The 17379-nt window shown below is 47.1% G+C and overlaps 6 protein-coding genes across 6 annotated transcripts; 3 read left to right on the top strand and 3 right to left on the bottom strand.

Moving 5' to 3' along the window:
- Positions 1-195: 195 nt before the first annotated feature.
- Positions 196-1759, top strand: EDB93DRAFT_1080250 (Alpha/Beta hydrolase protein; the record flags this gene model as incomplete). Its single annotated transcript, XM_041445518.1, has 8 exons — positions 196-517; positions 568-725; positions 783-825; positions 881-909; positions 961-1028; positions 1081-1334; positions 1384-1546; positions 1594-1759. The coding sequence occupies 8 exons, from the start codon at positions 196-198 to the stop codon at positions 1757-1759; spliced, it is 1203 nt and encodes a 400-aa protein (XP_041310589.1).
- A 176-nt stretch (positions 1760-1935) lies between these two features.
- Positions 1936-3978, bottom strand: EDB93DRAFT_1262385 (Alpha/Beta hydrolase protein; the record flags this gene model as incomplete). Its single annotated transcript, XM_041454195.1, has 8 exons — positions 1936-2584; positions 2635-2803; positions 2854-3107; positions 3160-3227; positions 3278-3306; positions 3360-3402; positions 3453-3614; positions 3670-3978. The coding sequence occupies 8 exons, from the start codon at positions 3976-3978 to the stop codon at positions 2419-2421; spliced, it is 1200 nt and encodes a 399-aa protein (XP_041310590.1). The 3' UTR covers positions 1936-2418.
- Positions 3979-7882: 3904 nt separating this feature from the next.
- On the top strand, positions 7883-9451 carry EDB93DRAFT_1101617 (Alpha/Beta hydrolase protein; the record flags this gene model as incomplete). Its single annotated transcript, XM_041447115.1, has 9 exons — positions 7883-7988; positions 8015-8203; positions 8249-8392; positions 8454-8587; positions 8637-8704; positions 8760-9013; positions 9065-9233; positions 9285-9288; positions 9335-9451. The coding sequence occupies 9 exons, from the start codon at positions 7883-7885 to the stop codon at positions 9449-9451; spliced, it is 1185 nt and encodes a 394-aa protein (XP_041310591.1).
- Positions 9452-9517: 66 nt separating this feature from the next.
- Positions 9518-10777, bottom strand: EDB93DRAFT_1239013 (ATPase V0 complex subunit D; the record flags this gene model as incomplete). Its single annotated transcript, XM_041451583.1, has 5 exons — positions 9518-10110; positions 10161-10339; positions 10384-10555; positions 10609-10708; positions 10757-10777. The coding sequence occupies 5 exons, from the start codon at positions 10775-10777 to the stop codon at positions 9518-9520; spliced, it is 1065 nt and encodes a 354-aa protein (XP_041310592.1).
- Positions 10778-11494: 717 nt separating this feature from the next.
- Positions 11495-14051, top strand: EDB93DRAFT_1262419 (major facilitator superfamily domain-containing protein; the record flags this gene model as incomplete). The annotated part of the gene is made up of 15 exons (XM_041454196.1): positions 11495-11634; positions 11687-11707; positions 11767-11785; positions 11854-11937; positions 12066-12174; positions 12236-12302; positions 12364-12428; positions 12478-12674; positions 12725-12904; positions 12957-13003; positions 13059-13177; positions 13225-13254; positions 13314-13349; positions 13409-13442; positions 13494-14051. The coding sequence occupies 15 exons, from the start codon at positions 11495-11497 to the stop codon at positions 13807-13809; spliced, it is 1464 nt and encodes a 487-aa protein (XP_041310593.1). The 3' UTR covers positions 13810-14051.
- On the bottom strand, positions 13955-17356 carry EDB93DRAFT_1239015 (uncharacterized protein; the record flags this gene model as incomplete). The annotated part of the gene is made up of 16 exons (XM_041451584.1): positions 13955-14137; positions 14196-14261; positions 14314-14715; positions 14773-14889; positions 14942-15042; positions 15097-15229; positions 15282-15608; positions 15667-16023; positions 16074-16098; positions 16160-16276; positions 16352-16461; positions 16512-16604; positions 16661-16681; positions 16732-17022; positions 17099-17289; positions 17341-17356. The coding sequence occupies 16 exons, from the start codon at positions 17354-17356 to the stop codon at positions 13955-13957; spliced, it is 2550 nt and encodes an 849-aa protein (XP_041310594.1).
- Between the last annotated feature and the right edge of the window lie 23 nt (positions 17357-17379).

A 17379-nucleotide genomic window follows, 5' to 3' on the forward strand; every position in this document is an offset into this window, starting at 1 on the left:
TTGGTATATCTTTTGTAAGTTGGCATGACTCGAATGAGAGTCCACGGAAGACATTATTGTTGGTGATCTGAGATCTACTGAGTCAAGATTCCGCAGTGCCAGCGGAGTGGGAAGCTTCCTTATGCAGCACCTCCTATTTACCACAGTACTTATGATTCACCCAGATATACATTTCTCGTTTGCGCTTTGACCACCATGTCATCTGGAACTCCTTTCCAAATCAACGTCCCCGACGAGAAATTGTCCACTCTCCACGCTAAACTCGAACTCGCTACTTTCCCGGATGAACTGGAGGATGTGGGCTGGACGTATGGCGTACCTCTGGCGGATGTGAAGCGGCTCACCGAGAGGTGGAAAAATGGGTACGACTGGCGCAAACATGAAAAAGAAATCAACGAAGAGCTGCCAATGTTTACTCGCGATATTGATGTGGATGGTTTTGGCGAGCTGAACATTCACTATGTTCACAAGAAGAGCGAAATTGCTGACGCTATCCCGCTGTTGTTTTGCCACGGATGTAAGTTGATTCATATGCTCGCAGATCAGCATCTTTTTAACCTCAACTAGGGCCTGGAAGCTTCTTGGAAGTCAGAAAGATTTTGCCCCTCCTGACTGCATCGGCCCCTGAACATCCTAGCTTTCATGTCGTGGCGCTTAGTTTGCCCGGTTTTGGCTTTTCGGAGGCTCCCAAGAAACAAGGCTTTGGTCTTGATCAATATGCTGAGGTGACTACCATTCATCACATGTTCTGAGGTCTCTCTACATTTTGACGGTGAACCTAGGTAGCTCACAAACTCATGGTCGCTCTCGGGTACAACGAGTATGGTACGTCGCTGAGTTATCACCAATGGATCAACGAATTTGTTGATTTCTCTCACAGTTACTCAGGGAGGCGACTGGGGTGGCCTTGTGAGTAACGTTGGACAATTAGATGTGAATTGTTTGTTGATGTATTCTCAGATCACTAGAAGAATGGCTTCTGTGTATGGTGGGAGGTATCACAAGGCATGGCACACCAACATGCCAGTGTATGTCATTTTCTCGCTCAGCACACACATCAACTTATCCTTGTCTATGTAGTTCCAAACCACCGAGCTGGAGATCGCCCCTGTCTTTCTTGTCATTCTTGCTAACCCCGTGGTCTGTAGAGGAAAGAGCAGGTCTTGAGCGCACCACGTGGTTCCACAAGAAAGGACGTGGCTACTTTATTCAACAGAGCACCCAGCCGCAGACACTCGGTTATGGTCTCACTGATAGCCCTGTTGGCTTGCTTGCTTGGATCTACGAGAAGCTGGTCCTTTGGACCGACAATTACAATTGGTCTGATGATGAAGGTAGCAGCAACGTTGCTTTTTTTGCATATCGCTCACCTGTTTCAAATAGTGCTGACGTGGATCTCATTGTACTGGTTCTCCCGCGCCGGACCCGCTGCCTCCCTCCGCATTTACTTTGAATTACGTAACGATTGTGAGGATCTAGGCCAAAGCCCCACTATTCCTATGGGAGCCTCGTTTTTCCCGAAGGAGCTCGTAGTTTTTCCCGCAGGGTGTGTTTCGATCAATCAACTTTGTTGAAGCTAATATGAGTGTGCAGGTGGCTGCGCAAGTCGAACAACGTTGTTTTCGAGTCACATCACACGACAGGAGGACATTTTGCTTCGATTGAACAGCCGGAAGAGCTTGTTCGGGATTTACAGAAGATGTTCGAGAAGGGAGGGCCTGGGTTTGCAATCGTCCCAGGAAGAGCTGGATATGCTTGAACGACCAGCATCCCTCGCGTTTTGAATGAATATTCAGTGAAAGTGTACAGATAGGCAATGTAATATAAAATGTTGGCATCATGTATCATCCAATCAGTATGATTTGTCGTCGTTGAATTCGTTACCTAGCATGGTTTGCTGCGAAGCCCCGTCTATCATTTCGTGATTGTCGCTCGTGATTCGAACAAATTCATTGCGAAGGACCGCAAATTTATGTACATCACAACTAGGTATCTCATAGAATCGTCATAGTTACCCCAGACCGTGCGGGGTAGTCCATCTATAATGAAAGTAATATTTACATCGACATGAGACACACAGGCTGTAACCACCTCAACTGCACATCAGTGAATCACCATTCATGCCAGCGCTGATAACAACGACCCCGGGCCGGGGCCTAGAGGAGGTCCAGAAGCCACGACAAAGACTCGAATGCGGAAATCACGTACTCACCGCACAAGCAGACCCAAAGTCGCTTATAGCGAAGTCTTTAACCCTGCATACAAACAATTGAACTGGTGAGGACAGAAAATCCGAAACAATATCACATCATGGACAGCAGGGGACAGGCAATTTCATACCGATTATCTGAATACACTACCTATTCGTACAACTTTCACCTAATATTCATCACAAGTCATTCGAGTAGTGTTGGTCGTTCAGGCATATCCGCTTTTTCCAGGCACAATTGCGAACGCGGGACCCCCCTTCGCGAACATCTTCCGCACATCATCAGCAAGTTCTGCCGGCCGTTCATAGGCTGCAAAATGCCCCCCTGACGTATGATGCGACTCGATCACAACGTTATTCTGCCTGCGCAGCCATCTATGATCACAAGTTAGTTTGTAGTAGCAAAGCTGTTCAATGGAACGCACGCTGAGGGTAAGAGTAGGAGCTCCTGGGGGAAATACGAAGCTCCCATAGGAACAGTGGGATAACTAGTACGACCTAAGTTGTAGAAATCGCCGCATACTTCTGAGTAAATGCGGTGGGCAGCACCAGGCCCAGCACGAGAGAACCAGTATATGGAGATCCATGTGAGAGCTATTTTTAAAGTAGGTGAATAGTATATTAGGAAGTAAGACTGCTGTTACCTTCGTCATCAGTCCATTTGTAGTCGTCGGTCCAGATGACCAATTTCTCGTAAAACCAACCAAGCAGAGCAACAGGACTATCGGTAAAACCGTAAGCGAGTGTCTGCGGGAAGGTGCTCTGCTCAACAAAGTAGCCAGATGATTTGTTGCGATACCACGCAGTGCGCTCAAGTCCTGCCTTTTCCTCCGCAGAAAAAGGGGTTAGCAAGTACGACAAGTACGACAGGGGCGATTTCCAGGTTGGTGGGTCGGCCCTAATTAAAGATCAGGTCAGTTGATGGATGACCGGCGAAAAAAATAACATACATCGGAAAGTTGGTGTGCCATGCCTTGACATGTTTTCCACCATACTTGGCGGCCATTCTCCGAGTGATCTGAGAGCATGTTAACGATAATTCCCATCTACTTGTAAACCGTCGCTCACGAGGAAACCCCAGTCCCCTCCCTCAGTCACTGCGAGAAAATGAGCAAATCTGTTGTAGGAGATGATAGCAATGGCATCATACCATATTCGTTGTACCCGAGAGCAATCATGAGTTTGTGAGTTACCTATGCACCGGTCAACATTGAGCTTAGGATGTGGGATGGTCAATATCTACCTCAGCATATTGATCAAGAGCAAAGCCCGGTTTGTGAGCACCCTCAGAAAAGCCAAAACCAGGCAAGCTAAGCGCCACGACATGGAAGCTAGGATGTTTAGGGGATGCCGCAGTCAAGAGGGGCAACATTCCCTTGATTTCCAGGAAACTTCCAGGCCCTGCCTAATGTCAGAAGCATACCAGTGAGCGTGGATCAGACCTACATCCATGGCAAAACAGCAGCGGGATGGCGCCAAGCAATTTCGCTCTTCTTGTGAACATAGTGAATATTCAGCGCGCCGAAACCATCAACGTCGATGTCGCGGGTAAACATTGGCAACTCTTGGTTTAATTCTTTTTCATGTTTGCGCCAGTCGTATCCGTTTCTCCACCTCTCGACGAGCCGCTTCATATCGGCCAAAGGTGGGCCGTGTTTCCATCCGATGTCCTGAAGTTCATCCGGGAAAGTGGCAAGCTCAAGTTTAGCACGAAGGATGCTCAGTTTCTTGTCGGGGATGTTGATTTGAAAGGGAGTTTCAGGCGACATGGTGATGGAAGTGCGAATGAGAGAGTTACGTCCGGCCTTCTGTGGTTTAATAGCTGCACAAAGAAGCGCTGACCTTTTGCTTCGTCTGGTGGGAAATGTTTTGTTTATCGAGAGTTATCTCTTTGTCTTCATTCTGGCCATCTTTAAATAACAATGCGGTAATCCATAGAACTTGGCGTATCTTTGACACTTGTCCGTGCCCCGAGCGTGAATCAAGAACCGTGCCAGTGCAAAAGAAAGCGCGGTGGTGCGACACGGGCCCGCTGTGTGTTGATGGGCCTGGAGGCTGAGGAAGGCGGTGGGAACCTCAGTGTTCAATGTTAACTCAGGACCCCAGCCCTCACGATAGTATGGGTACAGGCTTCTCTGTATCAACTAATGTCGGGGCTAAAAAGCAGCTTCTCGGTCAGCTGGTTCTGTATCAACACTCATGCCAGGGCTGAAAAGCAGCTTCTTTAGGCACATCCATCCTATTCAGGACGAACCTTAGAATCCTGCTGTAAGTACCGTGTCGAAGTAGTATGCCAAGCATTCCACACACCTTCAAGTTACCTAAACATCTCATATCTTTGGTTCCCTAGATTGACGGCAGTGACCGTCCCGGGCCGGCGATTTTAAACCGTTGGTTGGTTGATTTAAGCGCGTTTGTCCACCAAAGGTTTAGGTTGGGACAAGACTTGCTGTGATACCGATACGGGAGATGATTTGGTTGTAATCGACAAAAGTTCAACAGATACTGCTAAATCAGCAGTGTGGGTGGCATGAATTATTATGGAATAGATATAGGAGCCTGAGTGTCATGTATTGAGGTGAACGGTGGTCAACATTGTAGACTTGAGAATTCGTGAAGGAGTATTCTCAACTTCTCCCACACAATATTGCTGATAACAACCGAGCCCGAAAACAAAAGACTAAAAGCCCAGAAGCCACGAACTTGACAAAGATATGAAATCACGTACTCACCGGGCCGCGTGTCGCTCATAGCGAGGAAATGACAAGTCAACATCAAGTCTTTTACCCCACATGCGAAGTTGAGAGCCGGCAGCACCTGCCAGTGTTGATCGAAACCCAGGCAATAGGACTTTGTGCACCCCCAAAATTGTTTGTAAACCTTTACATACAAATGTTTTGCTCGCGATTGACTGGGAGTACGACTGTGGCAGGGGAGGTTGCCAGAACAATGGCCCAGACATTGTCCGAAATCTAGATTTATCGTAGTCAAGATAAACACCATGAGATCAACGAAGCACACACGATCTGGTAATTGGTTGGTCTTCCAACTGAGTTGTTTGACGCAGAAGCCGAGACAGGACGTGGACGCGACCATAGTATGAGCTGGTCTTTGGTCGGAGTGAGGTATGATCCTCTCTTGAAGGCTAAGGCGTAGTAGGACGTAAGATTGAGCCAGCCTAAAGGACTTAAGCTAATATCGAATCGTTTGCACAGACTAGGCATCACTAACTCATCGACCAAAGTTCTCTTGCGATGAGCATGAGGAAGGTTATTTGTACTTCTTGTGTCAAATGATGTGTCTGTAGTTACAATGGTGCCAATCCAGATCAAAATCAAGCCTCTACAATACAGTAGACTGTGTTGGAAACCTACAGCAAAATGTTTCGGTAGTCCTTTGATACCCTTCCCATCGCCGTCGTCTTTACGGTAGAAGCGCGAGGGATCGAGCTGATTGCGCAGGTGAAAAGCTTCAACTTCACGGTGCAGTTGAGGAAAATCGGCTTAAGCAGGGGCCGGAAGTTCAAACCAGCTTCAAGCAGAGGTTTTGTTTTGCATCTAAAAGAATTGAATCCGTCATCAGTTACTAGATAGGATCATAGTAAAACTCACAGCTTTTCAGTGTTTTGGTTGAGGTAAGCGTTGGTTTTGGAGGGGTTGCAGGAGAGACAGTTCTAGAGGTGGCTGCTTTTGCGCGCTGGATGTCTGGCTCTCGTACAGTTGTAGAGGCGTGACGTCGATATGCAGGTGGAAATTCCCCGGAGATTCAATGGCGACAATGACACTCAGCAAAATGATGAAGATTCATCGCCATGGGTCAATGTGATAATGTCTCCCCCAGCACCAAACACATTTCCTCCAGCAGTACCGTTCCTTCATTTTAGCTGACTCTCGAGCATTTGATTTAGACTGTAAGTATTCTTGAGTGATTTTTTCATCATCTGTGTTTCCTGCGAGATCGATATGCCAATTATCAAATAATAATACTAGGGGAGCTCAGAGTAGACCGCTGTCCGCTGTCGCTTTCGGCTGTTGCCCGAAACAATACGGTAGGAGGTGAATTTGTTGTAATCAACGAAAATCCAACACATACAGCAGTGTCACGGTGGATATCATGGAATAGATATACGAGCCTGAGTGTCATGTATTGAGGTGGACGATGGTCGACATTGTCACAGTGGGGAAACCGTCATTTTTACCGCCTTTCACTGGCAGCGAAATCACATTTGATTCTTGAAAGATATTCTTGCTCTGGCAAGACTGGAATGCTCTAGCCAAGTCCAAACTTGAGGTTAAAATGTTCGGACTTGAGAATCCGTGGTCCAAGGGAGCCCTTCTCAACTTTTTCCCACACAATATCGCTGATAACAACAGAGCCTAGAACAAAAGAATGAGGTCCAGAAGTCATGAACTCGACAAAGACACGTACTCAACGGGCCCCGAGTCGCTCATAGGAAGAAAAAGATAAACCAACATCAAGTCTTTTACCCCACACGCGAAGTTGAGGTGAGCCGGCAGCGCCTACATCGAAATCCAGGCCATAGGACTTCGTGCACCGCCGAAATTATTTGTGAACGCTTTGCTCAAGTAGTCGAGACTATCATGATCGTCGCCCAACCATTATGCCAAAAGGCACCTGAATGCGTACGCGCATGCTGATTATGGGAGCTCAGGGAAACCAGCGGGCTTACACTCTCAGGCTGGACCGTCTCTAGCTTCCGGGAGGATTGTCATTTGGAGGACTTCTTTTCAATGGCTACATAGGACTACCAGTACGTCCCTAGCTACTGAGCTGTACGTGGACGAGGCAGTAACATCCGCTCGCCAATATATATATGTCAGATTTTTCCCGCTATGGAAGGATTTCCTTTTGCAACACCAGGACACCTGGTGGTCGCTCCCCGCTCGCCTTCACTCATTCCCTCATTGATGGCATCAACGAGGAGGATACTTCCAGTCGACTTGAATCTCCTACTCCCTGGCTCAAACATCGAAGACGCGTTCCAATTCCTATTCCTGCCTAAAAATCCTGTGCGATGCAAATACGTGCCTCGTCACTTACGGGTCACTGCTTAATGTCTCCGTCGACGATTTCAATCTCGGCGTTCTTGAAAAGGTTGTCGGTGATTATACTGCATAATTGGCATTTATCATCTGTGGACATACCGTGAAAATCATTGCATTTTCCGAATCATGTTCACCTTTCACTTTAGATAATCCCTTGGGCGATAAATCAAAAGCGACCTTGAGCTTATACGACATTGTAGCTGACGAACTTAGAACTCGCTCTCTTCCGCACGGTTCTCGACTCATGTTTGGACGTATTGACACATGGGCAACTCTACACTGTTCTATCGTTTGTGCGCTGACTCCTTATACAAAAATTCCCCTCACGACCCGCGGTCGTGTACTAATCTCATGTCCCCACTGAAGGCCATTCCTTATATTAAAAAAAGGCAAGGTGTACGGTGTCTCATGGAAGTGCTGGCAAAAATATAACATGTTCTATCGATTAGCACATTGTGATCTAAAGATGGGCCAAAATGAGAACACAAGAGAGGTAAGTCTCGGATAGACGTTTCCCACCAGAGGAAACAGGAGGTTAGCGCTTCTTCGTGCAGCTATTAAACCACAGGATGCCAGACGTAACTCTCTCATTCGCACTTCCATCACCATGTCGCCTGAAACTCCCTTTCAAATCAACATCTCCGACAAGAAACTCAGCATCTTTCGTGCTAAACTTGAGCTTGCCACTTACGCGGGCGAACTTGAGTCATCGGGTGGAATCACGGCCCATCTCTGGCAGACATGAAGCGACTCGTCGAGAGGTGGAAAAACGGGTACGACTGGCGCAAACATGAAAAAGAATTAAACCAAGAGTTGCCAATGTTGACCCGCGACATCGACGTTGATGGTTTCGGCGCGCTGAACATTCACTATGTTCACAAGAAGAGCGAAATTGCTGGCGCCATCCCGCTGCTGTTTTGCCATGGATGTAGGTCTGATCCACGCTCACTGGTATGCTTCTGACATTAGCCAGGGCCTGGAAGTTTCTTGGAAATCCAGGGAATATTGCCTCTCTTGACTGCGTCGTCCCCTAAACATCCTAGCTTCCATGTTGTGGCGCTCAGCTTGCCTGGTTTTGGATTTTCTGACGGTCCTAACAAACCAGGCTTTGCTCTTGGTCAGTTTGTTGAGGTAGTTATTGTTCATCGCGCATCCCAAGCTCTCAGAATCTCAACTAGGGTACTCAGGTAGCTCACAAACTCATGATTGCTCTCGGGTACAACGAATATGGTATGACGCCATTGCCATCATCTCCTACAATAGATTTGCTCATTTTCTCTCAATAACCCAGGGAGGTGACTGGGGTTTCGTCGTAAGCGACTTTCACAAGTATACGGGATTTATCGTTAATATACTCTCAGATCACTCGGAGAATGGCCGCCAAGTATGGTGGAAAACACGTTAAGGCATGGCACACCAACTTTCCGATGTATGTTATTTTTTTCGCTCACAGTCACCCATCAACTGATCTGATCTTTAATTAGGGCCGACCCACCGACCTGGAAATCGCCCCTGTCGTACCTGTCGTACTTGCTAACCCCTTTTTCTGCGGAGGAAAAGGCAGGATTTGAACGTACCGCGCGGTATCGCAACAAAGGATCCGGCTACTTTGTCGAGCAAAGATCTTTCCCGCAGACACTCGCTTACGGTTTGACTGATAGCCCTGTCGCTCTGCTTGCCTGGATTTACGAGAAACTGGTCACCTGGACCGACGACTACAAATGGACCGATGACCAAGGTACTTAGTAGCAGACCCACTCCCTGATATAACACTAACCTCCTGGAACAGTTCTGACATGGATCTCCATATACTGGTTCTCCCGTGTTTGGCCCGGTGCTGCCCACCGCATTTACTCGGAAGTTTACAGCGATTTCTACGATATAGGTCGTACTAATTACCCTACTGTTCCTATGGGAGCCTCGTACTTCCCGAAGGAAATACTAGTCTTCCCTTCAGCGTGCGTTCTATTGAACAGCTTTGATGCCCCGAAACTAACACAAGATCGTAGGTGGGTGCGCAGGGTGAACAACGTTGTGATCGAATCACATCATACCTCAGGAGGCCACTTTGCCGCCACTGAGCGGGCCGGTGCAGCTTGTTGAAGACATGCGGAAGATGTTCGCAAATGGGGGTCCCGCGTTCGCAATTGTGCCTAGAAAAAGTGGATATGTTTGAGCAACTAACGCTACTCGAATGACCTGTAATGAATATTAGGTGAAAGTGTACAGATAGGTAGTGTATTCAGAATATCGGTATGAAATCATGTATCCTATCTCTTGCATCTTGGGCAATGCACTCTGCTATCCATGTAATGTTTCGTATCTCCTGTTCCTTCAGTTTCACATAACTGTAGAACACGCCATACTGGAACTGCTGCAGGAAAGTCAACTTGTTGAGGTGTACCTCCATGCGGAAGAAACGATCCTCCAACTGTGCGGCTACTCCAAAGTCCCCGACGTCTCCACTGCTCTGGGCCGATGCTGAGTTGTCGAAAAAAGTACGATATTCAGCGACGTTGTCGCACACTTGACGAACCTGGTCAATGTCGTCCGCTTTAGCGAGTACATTGTTGCCTGCGGGGAACAAACGGCCAATGGCGGGGAAAAGTTTGGCACGTTGATCCTTGGTGAGCTCCGTGTCGAAAGAGTTTATGGTGATGTTGATAGTTCGTCGGTCAGCTTCAAAGGCGAGAATGTTCTGCATGACCGTTGAACCAATGGTGGAGACGTAGTTGTAAAAGTCTTCTAGGTACGCTTTGTAGACGGTGTTCCTGATGATCTCGATGTTCAGGTCATCGAGATCAGCGGCAGAGAGGCAGTCACGAAAGTAGGGCGCTGATTGTGGTATTTAGTATTTGCGGCCAGGATCATGAGAGGACACATACCTAAAGGAGTTTCCACCATCACGCTCTGGTAGAGTTCTTCGACATTGGTTGCCACGCATAACGCGGGCATGGTGTCAAAGATGCCCAGTGGATGGCATCGCTCGAGAAGTTCGTGGGTGTCCCTTTCGTGGAGCGTCCCCGTTATGAGTAGTATTACGTTGTCAATCATGTACCCGTACCTACGAGCTATGAGCGCAGGGACATATGATTAATGGTTACATACGTTATATAATCCAGAAAGTTCGTCAGCGGTTCGACGGAATTGTTACGGAGGAAGTTGAACTGGTCTACGAGGATCTGGGTCGCCTTGTCTGCGATAGTTGCGGTGGACAGCGGGGATGGCTCGTTTGCGAGGAAGTTTCCATAGTCAGTCGCGGACAGCTGCGTTTTGAAATCTATACCAAGCACGCGTGAGCGAGTATCAGCTTATGTTTCCTTCCTGACTGACCTTCCAATGACTCGCACTGAGCCAAGCTGGCATAATGAGATTGAGTCAGTATACCAGATTTGTAGCCTCGGACGATCCCTTCCAGGAAACCGTTGTTCACCTGCGCTTCCATTAGTGTTTAGAGGACGTATCGATAGCATATCCTTACATTAAAGAATAAACCTTCCATGAATGCGTGACGAACTGACTGCGCGACGATGGACTTGATACTCAATGAGACGTACGTCGTAAGAGGAATATAGTTTTCCACGATCATGAATTTGGGTACAAACAGCTCCAAACTCGAGAATGTACTTGCTACCGTACTAGTCCGGGAGGGTGCGCAAAACTTGCTACATGACGAGTAATTCGAGTGAAAGACTTAATCGAAATAAGAATGGGGTACCTAGCGAGACGAGTGATTCGAGTGAGAAAAGGTAAGAGGTACCTTCTCAGATCTAGACGTAGGCCGCTGACTCCATTAAACAAAGTGTGCACAAGGTACATCAGTCATGGCACCGTGTGGGTAGATTCGGGAAGGCCCGAAAGACAAGATGCAGAGCCTCGGTCATGAACGTCAAGTGTCCCATTCTTTCCGCCAACGTCCGATCTCCAAATGCATACGCAACGAGCTCAGGGTGCTGAGGAGCACGCTCGCCCAATTACCCTGGTGTAAACTCGACTAATTCTAGGATATGTGACAGTGTCGCATCACAGGCTTAAGCGCGTCACGACCGTGTCGACCGAACTGAATTCGTGGATGAAGTATGATATTTTTGTTCCCCTCATCACAGCTTTCACAATAGTGCGCCATCTTACCCCTCGGTTGCATCATGGTGTATCTCCGCAATGCATAATAAGTCCGTGTGGTTGGACAAAATGCGGCTATCCTGTCCTTCAAGTTACCATGTCTGTATCTGAAAAGAACTCTGTGGTCGAGGAGGACCAGCCTGATGTTTCCGTCGAGGATCGCAGACTTTTACGCAAGGTTGACCGTAGACTTCTGCCTGTTTTCACTCTGCTTTACCTCCTTAGTTTCCTGGATAGGTTTGTTCTCTATCTGATTCTAGCTGCACCTTGAGCTCATGATGTTCCAAAGGTCAAACATCGGAAATGCGAAGTAAGCAAAGCTAATGTGTACCCAAGTCTTGCGCTGCTGACGACTCGCATAACATGTAGACTCGATGGAATGATAACCGTGCGGTGGTTTATGCTTCTCGTGATATGAGATCCAGGCCTAACATGGAGATCTACTCCTCACCATAGGATCTCGGCGTAGCTCCTGCTAGTTATAATACTGCTTTAGCCATATATTTTGTCGGTTATGTTATTTTCGAGATCCCTGCCAATGTATGTGCCACAAATTCCAGTTCACTCCTTCAGCTGACATATCTTCCCCTAGATAATGTGACACCAGTTTCCATCGATCCTGATATAGAGGGAAATCTAACTTGTTATCGTCCCCATACAGACTAAAGAGATGTAATCCGCAAGTCTGGCTTCCGTCATTGACTCTTGTCTGGGGTATTGTCTCCATTTGCCAAGGCCTTGTCAAAAACCAAGCCGGGTTATTTGGAATCAGATTCTGTATGTTGTCTTGTTTGTGTGGGCTCTGAGGTACTGCTGATGATTGTCTACTTGTCGTTAGTACTTGGTGCCGCGGAAGCTGGTCTATTTCCCGGTGTAATATACGTCTTCTCAGTATATTATTTGAGGTGGGAAGCACGATGCTAGACTTTGTGCATGTCGGAGCTTGACTACTTTTGTATTGTATAGACGCGAGCGGAGTTGGCGAGTTGCAATTTTCTTCGGTGGTTCGGCATTGGCGGGAGCATTTGGAGGTATGCTAGACGTTCTTGATGTGACTGCAGTTCAATTAAATTTCTGAAGGGATATTTGCATATTGCATTGGGTTGATGAATGGCGTGGGCGGAAGAAGCGGTTGGCAATGGTATGTTCGTGCTCTCATGCATCACCTCATTAACACAACGTCGAAAAGGATATTCATTCTTGAAGGAATACTGACAGTGGCCATTTCCCTCATCGCGTATTTCATTGTGCCGACTTGGTCTCACGAGGCCAAATTTGTGCGTGTTCTCCTTTCCGTTTCGTCACCCAAAAACGTCAACTTTTGCAGTTATCCGAAACAGAGAAAACGCGCTTACTAGATAGATTGCGAGCAGATTCTGATGCAGGAACTGACCAAGCTTTCAAATGGTCGTCCGTCGGAGATGCTTTCAGCGATCACTTGGTCTGGGCATATGCATTCCTTTTCCATGGATTCTCTTTTGTACTGTACTCGTTCAGCTTTTTCCTGGTATGTTCGTCGTCGAAGGCAATTACGTATGGTGCTTGACTGCCTGTTCTAGCCTACAATCATCGCGGGACTCGGCTTTGAGACATGGCAGGCTCAACTGTAAGTCCCTTCGATCTCGCAGCCCGATCCAATGTTGACATAGATTCACACCAAGGATGACTGTTCCCCCGAATGTGCTCGCAAGTTTCTCAATATGGACCACAGTATATTTCTCAAGTAGGTACAATGCAAGAGCACCCTTCATCATAGGAGCTGCAATTGTATGCATCATTGGTGAGAGCATTTATGCCACGCACTTTCATTATCTCATGAACCTCCAGGATATATCCTGCTCATCACTTGTACGAGACGTAAGTTGCCTGATTTGACCAGTCATTTGGTACAACATGTGTTCACACACATTTAATAGCCGGTCTTCAATACTTTGGAGTACTCCTCGCAGCGGGTGAGTCGCAGAAAACTATTCTATGCTTTGTCGCTCATATATGTCCTGATTTGATACAGCTGGTGTGTATACAGGCAATTCGCTTCTTCTAAGGTCTGTTCGGGTAACTGCAACTGCGCTCCACTAGTTAATAGCATGTCACAGTTGGCCCGGGGAGAACGTTTCTGGTCAGGCTAAACGTGCAGTTGCGGTAGCTCTTCAAATCAGCGTCGGCGATATTGGAGCGATTGCAGGCTGTCTGATCTACAGGCCCACACTGAGCAGTCGGCTGTACCGCACACCCAATCTTATAGCCATCGGCTATCTCCTTTTCGCGATCGTAATGGTCACATATTTGTGGGTCATGATGAGTATGGAAAACAGGAGGCGAGATCGCTTATTGCCAAAGGATGAGGATGAAACCGAGGAAGAGAGAATCAGGCTGGGTGATCGTTCTGTGCGCTATAGATACCGAATTTGAGCAGTTTGCTACATGTCATCTAAACATCCATTAAACGACTTTCCAGGAGGAATAACGTAGTGGGTAGTGTGATGCGATATTAGTATGTGCGTAACGTGCAACGAGCACGCGTATAGTGATATAAACATAATGGACAGACTAAAAACTACGTGGTCACACGGCGCCTCTTGTTAGCACGCGTTGTCCGTTGCCGATACTCGTCATCACCATCATCTTCGGTGAAGTAATCGTCTTCTGCTGCGTCTGGACCGTAAAGTTGCTTCCGTTTGTCTAGGTCGAGTTTCCGTAGAGAGCGAAGATTGACCATCAATGATTTATGAAACTCGCTCTAAATTTGGATGTCTATCAGACAAGGCTAGGTCAAGAGAGGAATGAATAATAGCTACCTTCGCAACGCGACGCCTTCCATCAGAAGGCGCACTCTTCTCAAGGCGCTTGCGTTTTTCCTTGTACTATGAAACAAATATTAATATTTGAAAAGAGTTAAATAAATCGGAACGGTACCTTTTTCTGTTCCTCGGCCAGCAACACTGAGAGATGCTTGATCCACCGTTGTAAATTTGACTCTACCTTCCGCTTCTTTGCCTGCATTGTCATGAGGAGGACAATGGCATTTTCATCATCATCCTCGACGATAGCTTCATCATCAGAATCTGGGATAACATAAGACATGACAGCGGCCGCAGAGCGCCGCGGTCTCCGTTTACCGGCTCGTGGAGAAACTTGAACCTTCGACGGACCGGCCTGGGTAAAGAAACGCGGGATGGTGGGGCTAGTTTCCTTCGACTTCACTTTCACCTTGCTACATCGCTTTGGTTCCGTCGCTGGTGGTTGCTTCGAAAGATAGTCTTCTTCAGAAAAGTAAAACTCAGCGCCGTTCTCAATCTCGTGGTAAAGACACCAGTTCTATCAGGGGTCGACACAGTCAGCAAAAATTACATTCTACCACCGATTTGTGCTAACCGGTGCTTTTCCAAGGCGCGCAAGTAGCCTGAAATGCTTGAGTGTTATAGGTACATGTTGTGATGTTGAGACATAGTTAGTCGAGGGGGTATTGCATGTGAAAAAACAATGAAGAAGCTGTGCTGTTGTGTCAGAGAAGAATCATTCCTCAGGAGAGTACAACACTGACCGTAGTGTTATTATTGATCACGGCGTGTGTCAGGAACGTAGCAGCCATTGCACTTCGGACCGGATATCGTTCTTTGACCCATCGACCAACTGGGATAAAGTCTGCGATGCATTATGAACATTCATGGTTGTATATGCATGAAGTTCAATCATTACCTGTTGGGTACCCGAGCTTTCCGGCAGTGTCAGGTCCAAAGTAGCTGAAATAGAGGGACCGCCTGCGAGAACGTGTGGGAGCCATTTCGTCCTGTCGGATCATAGAGGACAATGTATCTTGACCGATGATCCCCTGCAACGTAATGAGCAAACGTTTCAGCGTTAAAAAACAACGATACACTAACCAATTCTGATGTGTCACCAGTTTCGGCTTCAACAGGTCCTTCATTCCCACTTTCATCCTCGTCCATCTCGCGACCATCTGTAGCAATTGCATCCCCCGAAGCGTTCGGGACTACCGAATGAAGGCTAGCAGCCCCAGAGTTATTGCGTGCGGCTTTCGAGCTGCTGTTGAAGTCTTTACATAGTGGAGCTTCGTATGTAGCGCATGCCTCTTCATCCTCATACGGTGGAAGATCGTCCAAATTTATCGCATAACGCTGGACTGCATTTTCTTGTAATACCGCATGAAGATATGGATGGCAGTCAACGAGTTTCTTAAGTGTCTTCCCCTATTTATCAAAGTCATCAAAATAATGGCCCGCCACAACTTTTAGTCCAAACACTCACCTTACTGCCAATCTTGAGGCACTTTACAGCAACTTCTTGAAGGATGTCTTTGATATCACTCGAACTGAGATTCATCTCGTCCTTAGCGAAGTCAACAAGTGCTGAATGTTTCTCAACGAATGGATTGGTTAATATGTCCACAACATCCTTCCTCGTCAACGGGAGTAGACCCAAGGGTTCTAGTTTGCTCTTCAGTGTGCCTGAGGGGTTTGGCTGGACCAGGACATTATCCGACAGACATGCTGTGAGGAGCATGACGATACGGACTGTCGGATCTGTAGTAGGAAAATCTGCGTATAGATATCTGAGAACGTTGATGGTATAGGCGGAAGTGATAGAACGGGTATTGACAAATAGCTAAAGACCGAGCTCAAATCAAAGCCGCACAAGATAAATTTGGAATTCACCTTGATCAACTCGGCGACAACGGTGCTATGGGCAGGGAAGTAAGAATGAGGGGTGAATGAACATCGATCTCAAAAGGTGTACGCACGAGAGATCGAATAGAAGTTCCTTGGAACGATCGAGGATCTTAAGTGCACGGTAAGCCGACTCATTGCTCTTTGATTCCATGCATATTTCAGCTGCTACTGTGCGACTCAGGAACATCCTAGCAGGCAATCACGAGATGCGAAGACGTATCTGAGCATGCAAAGACTGTTACAATAAGACCGCTTGCTCTCACCTAGCATCAAGACGCCGTAGCTCGCGCACGTTCTTGAGAATGTCATCGGACCGTTCGCCGTTGTTGAGCGCCATCTTCTCGAACATCTTACGAAAGACGAAGTCACGGTACTATCAAATTCTTTAATATTAGTAGCAGGCGTCTTGGAAAATTAGATTACCTTGGTGTCCATGTGGAATCCATTGGCTTCAGCATAGGGAAGCAACCTTGGCTCAATAGCGAGAGCAATCGGTAATTGCACCATAAGAGGGTCCTGTACGGGGACACCGTGAGCATATCTAAACTCGTTACGACATTCTAGAAACCAACCTTCATGCTGAACGGGATAAACTAAAGCAAATCATAGGAAACTATACCATTAAGGAAACTGACGCGCGCACCTTATACTTGCCAAAAATATCTCGCACCGTCTCCCACTTTGTGCTCTTCATATCAGGTGGAAGCCTACTCTCCTTTAAAAACACAGAGAAGAAATAACCATCATCCTCATTCTTTCCCAACGGTACTTCATCGAACAAGCCACATGCGACCTTCATGAAATGAGCGAAAACGGGAATCGACATGTTGCGAACCCATGCTGTCTTTATGAAATGGTTTGCAGACCTAAAATAATGGTGTATGGCGACTTGGACAAGATATCTGGATACATATGCGCCGCTACTGATTAGGATCTAGACAAAGGGAGCGCATATAATCAGTTAGAATCCATGAAGCGCTGAGACACAGCGAGAGAAATAAGTAACAAACGTCGATGACTTTGTCGGTCATGATCTTCCCTCTTCCTAAAGCCCAAAACATAGCGTCCATACGACCATAACGGTTGAGAAAGTAGTGGGCTCGGACGTAGGGGTCTTGAGATACATTGTGAAAGTGTTTTGAAGTGAGCGTCAAAGCGGTCGGGTCGTCGAGCTCGTAAAAGATCAGCTCGATGACCTCATCTATATAAATCTTAGGTTATGAGTGAGAAAAAGAATGATCAGAAAACATACCACACAGGCGTTGCATGGCGTGTGGTAGAAGGGTTCTTG

This window comes from Suillus bovinus (genome assembly GCF_016758785.1).
Source record: "Suillus bovinus strain UH-Sbo-P2 chromosome Unknown EDB93scaffold_10, whole genome shotgun sequence".
NCBI lineage: Eukaryota > Fungi > Basidiomycota > Agaricomycetes > Boletales > Suillaceae > Suillus > Suillus bovinus.